At 39.5% G+C, this 10,397-nt stretch overlaps 1 protein-coding gene across 1 annotated transcript in view; it reads left to right on the top strand.

The window, feature by feature from the left end:
- Positions 1 to 1,024: 1,024 nt before the first annotated feature.
- Positions 1,025 to 10,397, top strand: part of LOC129147348 (ABC-type organic anion transporter ABCA8-like) — a 48,528-nt gene continuing 39,155 nt past the window's right edge. The window contains exons 1-5 of the mRNA XM_054709161.1: positions 1,025 to 1,187; positions 3,345 to 3,446; positions 5,535 to 5,739; positions 8,949 to 9,113; positions 9,868 to 9,974. Of these exons, the coding sequence (XP_054565136.1) occupies positions 3,351 to 3,446; positions 5,535 to 5,739; positions 8,949 to 9,113; positions 9,868 to 9,974 (573 nt within the window). The 5' untranslated portion in view covers positions 1,025 to 1,187; positions 3,345 to 3,350. The remainder of the gene's footprint in view (positions 1,188 to 3,344; positions 3,447 to 5,534; positions 5,740 to 8,948; positions 9,114 to 9,867; positions 9,975 to 10,397) is intronic.

The raw sequence follows: 10,397 nt of genomic DNA, 5'->3' as shown, positions 1-10,397 counted from the left end.
GGAGATTATTTTATTTTGGTCCTCTGATTCAACTATAAGACCCAACAGCCCTTTTTGTTTTTTAATCTTCACCCAAGGATACATGTATTGGAGAGAGAGAGAGAGGGAGGGAGGGAGGGAGGGAGGGAGGGAGGGAGGGAGGGAGGGAGAGAGAAGAGAAGAGAAGAGAAGAGAAGAGAAGAGAAGAGAAGAGAAGAGAAGAGAAGAGAAGAGAAGAGAAGAGAAGAGAAGAAAGAGAGAGAGAAACATCTATCAGTTGCCTCCCATACAAGCCCCAACCAGGGATCGAACCTGAAACCTAGGTATGTGCCTGACCAGGAATGGAACCAGTAACAGTTTAGTGCACAATCTGATGCTCAACTAACTGAACCATTCTGGCCAGGAACAAATATAAGTCTTAACTACAGAAAAGATTACTCCCTGCAATTTCTGTGGAAGTCTGAAAGAGTTTATCTGGTTTTTAGTTAATTGTTTCCATGGTGCCATCTCCATCTCAAAGTGACTGCCTATTTGGCTAAGTAATTTGCTGCATTTTTGTTTTTATTCAGAAGCCTTCATTAGATCCTGATTAGAGATCAAATATGAGATGTTCTCCATATTATTCTACGAGTCAGTAGCTAACGGAGAGGGGCACAAAGGCGTGTTACTGTGCAATTAGGATTGTCTAAGGAGATTGCTATCAAAGACCGAGGCAGGTTCTAACGTAGTTATAGAACATGGTTGCTTTTTGAGCTTGTGAAAAGAATGTTACCCGTGAGATAGTATTGATTTTTAAGTAGGATAATCAGTTGGGAAATAGACTTTTAAAACATTTTTAACTTTTTCTTGGGTCTGCTTCTTGGTAAAAAATAAGTTTATTCTGAAACTCTCCTGCTTCTGTTAACTCAACTGAAACACTGAGAATGAAGATAAAGTGTAATTATTCAATGAAAGAGAGAGAGAGAGAGAGAGAGAGAGAGAGAGACCAAGGGCAGTCACGTGAGTGTGCTTGTTGGGAGGGCCAACAGAACTGAGATCATAGCCTCTCCTGGAAATAGTCTTCCCGTGACCTTTCCACTGAACCTAACAGTTAAGGCAAAATCTATAAATGCGGTCGAGATCAGGAAAGAATGTGACTCTCTTCCTTCTGTGAAAGGAGAACATGGATAAAATGTGTTTCTAGATTATGTGCTTCACATTTCTCAAAGGTACGTTCTTTGTCTTTTTCTGTTTTGTTTGGCGGGGTTGAGTGTTTTGTTTTGTTTTATCACAAAATTATAAAAAATACTAATTACTTTTAATTAGTATTTAGGAATTAAAAGCCAATCATTATAGAGAAACTATTTTGAAAATGAATGGACTATTTGGATGTGTTTGGACATCTGGTATTTAAAATTGTAAAGATGAAAGCATTTAGTTACAACATACGTTTATTTAAAAGTTTTGCAACTGTTATGTGGTTTTAAGCCAGAAACTGAATGTAGTAATAAGCTGAAATTTGTTCAGAGATTGTGGGGAACTGAAAATAGTGAGAATTCATTTGTACATCTGGATCGTCTTTGAAGGTCTTCATTTTTATTGCACAATAACTGGGGGGCATTGCGATAAACTGTTTTTCTGACTTTGAGACTGTTTACGAAAAACATTTACAGAAACACAGGGGTGGGCAAAAGCAGGTTGACAGTTGTGAGTACAACAAGCACAGCGTCTGTTCTTGTGTTACAATTATTTGCTAAGTATTGTCTCGTTTTCCATACGAAACACTGGGAACCTGCCTTTCCCACCCTGGCATGTCTGTTGTTCCCGCCTCTCGGGCTCGGGTCTAAGAATTTAAGAAATGAGAGCTGCCTTCCGGGGTTTTCTGCTCTGTGCACATCACGTACTGGGTCCAAATGTGAAATGCGCAGCTTTTCCTCATCCCAACACTCAATTGCTCTGCAGGACTCAGAGCTTTCACACGCCTACAGTGTAAACCTGTGGTTCTGAATGCAACAACCATAGGACAGGGGAAAGGTCAGAGTCAGTACCCTTTGAAACTGCCTACTACTTGCATGAGAAGGAATGCACGTGGTTGTGAGTCTTTGGATAAACTACAGAACATACGTAAGCTCAGGGAAAATACAGTAGACGATGCTACTTTACAATGGAAAGGCTAAGAGGTTGGAGCCAAGCTAACATGGTCATGCTACATTGGGCTGTGGCTGATTCCACAGTGAGGAGATCGCCCTCTTGGCCAGTTTACCCACCTGCACAGCCCTGCATAGTCACTTTAAAAGCAGTTATTCTGGCCCTGGACGGTTTTGCTCAGTGATTAGAGCATCGACCCGCAGACCAAAGTGTCACAGGTTCGGTTCCCAGTCAAGGGCACATACCTGAGTTGCATGTTCAAACCTTAGCTCCAGTCAAGGGGTGGGGTGGGGGAGACTATGGGAGGCAACCAGGCTGAGGATTGAAATTTTGAGGATTTTTTTCAGTGGTTACTCTGAATTCTCTGCCTTAGAACCATTTATGGGGATCCTGAGCCCCTCTCACGGGACACCCTCACTTAATGCTTTTTTTCCAAGAATCTCTTCCTCCTTCTGACTGCCTCTCCATGGGCTCTGCAGCCTCTTCACTCAGTCCACCCTCCCTAGACTTGCCTCTCGGCCTCACGAACATCCACGTGTAGGTTCTTCCTCCAGCAACACCCTCTGAGGCTGTCTTGGCTGGTAAGCCTGGCATTGGAATCGGCTTCCAAACCCATTTTCGAGCCTTTCTCTAGGAAAAAGCACAGCCCTGTCGGCATCTTCTTCCACGAGTGGAATGGGGGTTTCAGGCAGGGGCACACTCACCCACTCGTTATCACGATGGAGGAGGCCATGACCACGGCCTGCTCTCTATCCCTGGCCCGTGTTGTGTAGCCTAGAGGGAGCAGACTGAATAAACTAAAATAACCATCCTGAATAAACAGCAACAAAGATAAATGAATAATTCTTTTAAGTTTCAAAGATTTTTTAAAAGAGTAACCATTATATCTTTAGGATAAGAGGGAAAACATGGAGGGGAGAAAGAAAACTTGACAACATTTAGCAGAAGGTAAGAATGTGGGCAAAACTAGAAGCAAAGGAAAACCAGGTTTAACGTGCGCATATAACACAATGAAAGAAAGATCCTCCAAAAGAAGAACTTATTCGTGAGGAAGTTGGGGGCAGCGGGGAGCGGGTACCAGTAATAAAAGGCTGACTTTGGAACCCTCAGATACTGGGCACTCAGATTCAGAACACTGGCCTTCTCAGGCTGCTCGTTTGTGTGTTTGCAGGATTTTTTCCCCAGTAAGACCATCGTATCTGCTTTACCTTCTCCCCTTTTCTTTTCTCATGAAACAGGGCAACATGAGTAAGAGAGAGAGAAGTGTGTGTCAACAAACCTGGGCCTTATTCTGCAAGAATTTGCTTAAAAAATGGAGAATGAAAAGGGAGTCCTTATTGGTATGATTCAATATCTGTTTGTCTTCTTTATTTATGCCTGAAAAATGTCCATTCCTTGGGAGGTAACTCTGATTGTTTATTTCCTCTCCAGTAAAAAACAAACAAACAAACAAACAAACAAACAAAAAACACCTTTATACAATAGAAAAAAATCTTTCTCAAGGTATTTTGATAACACAGACTCATCATTTGAGGTCTGAAGGCACTTAAGTTGGTCAGCACCAGAGAACACAAAATGTTTTAAAGTCAATAATCACATTTTTTTAAAAAGTGTATTTTTTATTCAGAGAGGAAGGGAAAGGGAGAGAGAGATAGAAACATCAATGATGAGAGCGAATCATTGATGGGCTGCCTCCTTCACGCCCTTGACTGAGAATCAAGCCTGCAAACCAGGCATGTGTGGTGACCGGGAATCAAACCTGTGAACTCCTGGTTCATGGCCTGATGCTGAACCACTGAGCCACAATGGCTGGGCAATGGTCACACTTTTTACCAATGTTCCCACGCATAGATCTTTGGGTTAGGATACTGGTATTCTGAAGATGTGGTAAACAAATCAACCCATAGAAATAGTAAATGGCACCTTCCTCTTTTAAAAAAAAATCATTCTCTTCAAATATAGTGGATAATTTGGAAATGTGATTAGTGCCAAGAAGAAAATTAGTATTACAACTTGTAATTTTACCATATAACAAAAATCCTGGTTAAACTTTGATATTTAAAAAAAGAAAATCAGATAGTTTTAGCTATGTAGCACTTTTATATAAGTAGGGATTTTACTGTATATCGTGAAATTTTTTCTACAATCATGCATTCATGGAATAGAGTGGTTTCTTATTGGTAGTGTTTTAAGTGACTAGTATTGATAACTAACAAGATAGTATTTCTCAGGTCGCCAACATGCTGTTGAGTTTCCAATACTAGAATCTAGGCATGTAACCAATATATTACCATTAATTGTGCAATGCATTGAAACTGTCTCTATAACACATGTGCTTTCAGCAGAATCAAATACAGGCATACTTTGGAGGTATGTGGGTTCAGTTTCAGGCCTCTGTAATAAAGTGAGGATCCCAATGAAACTCATCATAATCTTTCTGCTGGTGGAGGGTCTTTCCTTCAACTTATAAAAATGCACCATCTGTGAAGTGCAATAAAGCAGAGTGCAATAAAATGAGATCTCCCTATACAGCATGAGTAGGTCACCACAGTAATATCAGCTGATAATCTACACTAATAAAAGAGAAAGATGCAAATTGACCATATCTTCACGACACCCACCAGCCAATCAGGAGTGAGTATGCAAAGTAACCCAACAAAGATGGGGGTCAATTTGCATACACGGGCCCAGTGGCCTGGAGTGGGATGCTTGCATCATTGCCATGGTGAAGACACAGGCGTTCCACAGTGCCCCAGCTGCTCTGGGCCTTTGGGTAGCATGGGAAGGCAGGAAGGCGTCTCCGGGCCAAGCAAAGTGGGTGCCAGCATCCAGGGGAAGGAAGGCCCATTCTTGCACGAATTTTTGTGCATCAGGTCTCTAGTTTATAATAGCTTGCCACTTTTGCCTCTCGTATTTTTATGATAAGTGCATGCTTTACACTGGCACTGTGGATCAAAAAACTTAAACTCCTAGTAAACCCTAGCTCGTTTGGCTCAGTGGATAGAGCACTCGCCTGCAGATCAAAAGGGTCCCAGGTTCAATCCTGTCAAGGGCACAGAGCTTGGTTGTAGGCTCCTCCCCAGCCTGGGCCCTCCTAGGGCTCAGGCAGGAGACAACCAATTGACGTGTTTCTCTCACATCAGTGTTTCTCTCCGTTTTTCCCTCTTGCTCCCACTCTCCCTAAAACCAATGGAAAAATGTCCGTGGGTGAGGATTAACAAAAAACAAATGAACTCCTAGTAATAGTTCATTTATATTACCCAGACTGTTGAAGTTTGTACTGTCCATATTGAAAATGGTTCAGAATGTGGTCTATATTGAAATGAGAAAAGTCAATGAGACAAACTGTATGACCAAATGATTGTGGGTAACTTATTTGAAATCATCGTTTTCTTTTTTCTTTTTTTTTTCTCTCTTGCATTGTGTAGGAATGGTTGAGCTCATTGCTCCTACTGCTTATTTTGTACCTATATCCTAATTCTCATGAAGTCATTGATTTTTCTTCACTGCCTACCATGGACCTGGGACGGGTAGATTCATTTAACCTATCTACAATTAAGATTGCATACACACCTCTCACCAATATAACCCAACAGATAATGAAAAAAGTTGCCTTGGCCTCCTTTATAAATGGTGAGTTTTCTAGCAATCTAAGAGGAATTTCTAATGTCAATAGTTGGTTCATTTGACTGCAGATGTGTGCATTGAATTTGTATTTCTGTTGATAACTATGTCAGTTGTCACCATTTCTAGGTAATGTGAAATGTGAATGTATTTTCCTTTTCTAGAGTGTAAGAGGCCATATCTAAGTCAAAACTATTAAAGTATTTCTTGCCAAGCAAGGGATTACCACTTGCAGTGTGCAGTCTTTCCAAAAAGAAATTGGCTGATGTTGTGTAGGGTTTGGGGAAGCATGGAATACACAAATGGGTAGATGTTGAAAAGGAGGAGTGTTTAGCACACAAAGATACCCTACCAACTTAGGGAAGCAGCGAAAATGCGGAGACAAACAGATCATAAACAAAAGAAATGGAGGAAAGCAAACAACTGGATATAGAATTCAAAGCCACGGTTATAAGGTTTTTCAAGAATTTCCTAGAAAAGGCCAATAAATTTAGCAAGACCCTCGAGGATATGAAAAAGGACCAACTAGAAATTAAACATACACTGACTGAAATAAAAAATATTATACAGAGACCTAACAGCAGACTAGAGGAACGCAAGAATCAAGTCAGAGATTTGAAATACAAAGAAGCAAAAAACTCTCAACTGGAAAAGAAAAAAGAAAAAAAGAATCCAAAAAATTGAAGATAATGTAAGAAGCCTCTGGGACAACTTCAAGCGTACCAACATCAGAATTATGGGGGTGCCAGAAGAAGAGAGAGAGCAAGATACTGAAAACCTATTTGAAGAAATAATGACTGAAAACTTCCCCCACCTGGTGAAAGAAATAGACTTACAAGTCCAGGAAGAGCACAGAACCCCAAACAAAAGGAATCCAAAGAGGACCACACCAAGACACATCATAATTAAAATGCCAAGAGCAAAAGACAAAGAGAGAATATTAAAAGCAGCAAGAGATGCCAAAACCGGTTTGGCTCAGTGGATAGAGCGTCAGCCTGCAGACTAAAGGTCCCAGGTTCGATTCCGGTCAAGGGCATGTATCTTGGTTGCGAGCACATCCCCAGTAGGGGGTGTGCAGGAGGCAGCTGATCGATGTTTCTCTCTCATCGATGTTTCTAACGCTCTATCTCTCTCCCTTCCTCTCTGTAAAAAATCAATAAAATATATTTTTTAAAAAAAAAATAAATAAAAGCAAGAGAAAAACAGTTAATTACCTACAAGGGAGCACCCATACAATTGTCAGCAGATTTCTCAACAGAAACTATGCAGGCCAGATGAGAGTGGCAAGAAATATTTAAAGTGATGAATAACAAGAACCTACAACCAAGATTACTCTACCCAGCAAAGTTTTCATTCAGAATTGAAGGTCAAATAAAAAGCTTCACAGATAAGAAAAAGCTAAAGGAGTTCATCACCACCAAACCAGTATTATATGAAATGCTGAAAGGTATTCTTTAAGAAGAGGAAGAAGAAAAAAGTAAAGATAAAAATTATGAACAACAACTAAATATCAACAAGTGAACCTAAAAATCAAGTGAATTAAAAAGCTGAGGAACAGCCCTAGCTGGTTTGGCTCAGTGGATAGAACTTCAGCCTGCGGACTCAAGGGTCCCAGGTTCGATTCCGGTCAAGGGCATGTACCTTGGTTGTGTGCACATCCCCAGTGGGGTGTGTGTGCAGGAGGCAGCTGATCAATGTTTCTCTCTCATTGATGTTTCTAACTCTCTATCCCTCTCCCTTCCTCTCTGTAAAAAAATCAATAAAATATATTAAAAAAAAAAAAAAAAGCTGAGGAACAGAATAAACTGGTGAATATAATAGAATCATGGGCATAGAAAGGGAGTGGACTGATAATTCTCAGGGAGAAAGGGGTATGGGAGGTGCAGGAAGAGACTGGACAAAAATCGTACACCTATTGATGAGGACAGTGGTGGGAAGGTAAGGGCAGAGGGTGGGGTGGGAACCGGATGGAGGGGAGCTATGGAGGGGTAAAAGGAGAAACAATTGTAATAATCTGAACAATAAAGATTTATTAAATTAAAAAAATAATTGATATTAAGTTTATTTTACAAATATGGAAATTGAGTCAAAAAGGTTAAATGACTTACTCATGATTATAACATATTTAATGAAAAATATTATCCCAGGAGGAAAATGTTTATTCTATCAAAATACATGCTGCCTGCTCCCTCCACTTTGATCTTTGACATTCCCACCCCAATCCAGAACTTTTCTCCCATTCTCATTTTTTTTCAGTCTTACTAAAGCATCTACATGGCATTGAACACAATATTAGCAAAAAAGAGGGATTATTTTAGTGATATCAACATAAGCACTCACATATTTTTTAAGTTTTCACTCTTTTTTTCAGCATATTAACCATACTGTCAGGATTGTTAAAGAAAAATGAAGTTACATAGTTATTTCTACCTGATATAAACCAGTATCTAATTGATATATATATATATATATATATATATATATATATATGTAATTTTAGATTTATTTAATGCTAATTCTTCTGTGAGTAGTTTAATTGATATGGTATATTATGCATAATTAAAACTGGTTCAATAATTCCAACATATGAGAATGATTTTTATGTATGTCTTCTGTTTATACACTATCTGGATAAAATTATAGAAATGTGTGTCCCACCAGCCCGCATGGAGGTCACAGTTTGCTTCCCAGTCAGGGCACATGCCCGGGTTGGGGGTTCAGTCCCCAGTAAGAGGCATGAAGGAGGCAGCTGATCCATGATTCTCTCTCATCATTGATTTTTTTTCTCTCTCTCCCTCTCACTTCCTGTCTGAAATCAATTAAAAAAATTATTTTTAAGTAGAAATGTCTGTACCCAACTTTGACTGTGCCTGACTTACTCCAAATTGAGATTTTATTTAATTTTATTTCCATAAAGAACTTTAGTAAAAGCAATTGAATGGGAAACCTGAAGTTAGTCTCCTAAGAAATTATCTATAATAATAAAAGCATAATATGCTAATTAGACTGGACGTCCTTCCAGATGACCTTCTGGATGAAGCCAGGGCTGCAAGGGAAGCCAAGCGCCCCGGTGCCTGCTGGCAGCCGGAGAGAAGTCCGGGTCCCAGGTGCCAGAGGGAAGCCCATGCTGGCAGCCGGGTGAAGGAAGGCCTACTCTTGCATGTATTTCATTCATTGGGCCTCTAGTTAATTATAATATTTCTTTCTTATAATGGCAGAAACAGACATCTTGGGACTGTCTGATGAAGGAAGTATTGAAGAATTAAGGAGACATCTTTCTAGGGAAGTAGTAGCAGTCATCTTTACTAATACATTCTCATATAATTTGAAATTCTCATGGTATAAACAAATTTCAAGAAGGAAGGAACACAGAGTCCATACAGGTAACTTTCTAGCTATACAATTCCACTACATTCTATTTAATTTATCTCATAAGGCATATGTGGGAATAGATGTTAATGCAGTGAATTTTAAAATCTTTATCTGCAATGGTGATGTCAACAGGCCAATGAACACGTTTCAAAAATGTACAGTGATTTTGAAGTACATTAACATACTGTATTATATTGTAGTTTTATATATATACTTATATTTACATATGTATATACATATATGTGTGTATTCATGTATTATATATTTATAATTTATTTATTGCAGATATGACTTCTGCCCAGATCTCTTCAGGAACCTATTATATGTCAATCAAAATCATAATGGATATTTAAATATAAATTGATATATTTAGTCTAAAATATACCTCTAAAAGGGGCACAGAATAGCCAAGATGCTATTTAGAAAAGAATGAAGTTACAAGTACTTAAGACTGTGCTGCTACCATAGTAATAGACAGATAGATCAGTGAAGCAGAAGAGAGAGCCCTGGAAAGTTTTCACATAGACATAAAAACTAACATACTGCTCAGAAGACATAGCAGGTCAGTCAGTGCGAGGAAAATTGTCTTTCCGTAAAGAACAAAATGAAATTATTTCACGTGAAATGACAATTCCAGATGAAAAATTAAATGAGAAAGAAACATGCCTCTAAACCTTTCAGAAGTCAGTAGAGGACAATGTCTTTATAACTGTGGGATAGAAAATAATTTCTTAAACAAAAGAGTTATGCATTTTTCCCTTAAAGCTCATTGTTATGAAACATATTTGGGAGATACTGACTGTGGAGTTACAACATCCTGGAAGACAGGCTTTGTGGCTCTTCAAGCTGTCATTAATGCTGCTATTATAGAAGTGAGTACAAAAATGTCCAATGCAAACCAGTGTTCAATGCAGATTATTGGTATTAGAAGCATCAACAATTTCATCAGCTCTGGTCCATGTGATTCAATTGATTGGAGTGCCATCCTGTGCACCAAAAGTTCACAGGATAGATTCTGGTAGGGGCACATACCTGGGTTGTGGGTTCCATTCCTGGTTGGGACATGTACGAGAGCCAACCAATCAATGTTTCTCTTTCTCTCTCCTTCTGCCTTCCTCTCTCTCTCAAATCAATTTTTTTAAAGTTTCATCAAAGAAAACATAAACCAACTAGAAACCCAGTGTACGAAAATTCATGCACTCGGGGGTCTCCCTCAGCCCGGCCTGCACCCTCTCACAATTCGGGACCCCTCGGGTAGGGTCCCTAGGCCTGGCCTGAGATCAGGGCCTGTAGGG

Source organism: Eptesicus fuscus, chromosome 20 (assembly GCF_027574615.1).
Source record: "Eptesicus fuscus isolate TK198812 chromosome 20, DD_ASM_mEF_20220401, whole genome shotgun sequence".
NCBI classification, from domain to species: Eukaryota; Metazoa; Chordata; class Mammalia; order Chiroptera; family Vespertilionidae; genus Eptesicus; species Eptesicus fuscus.
This window is presented reverse-complemented; position numbering and strand designations above follow the sequence as displayed.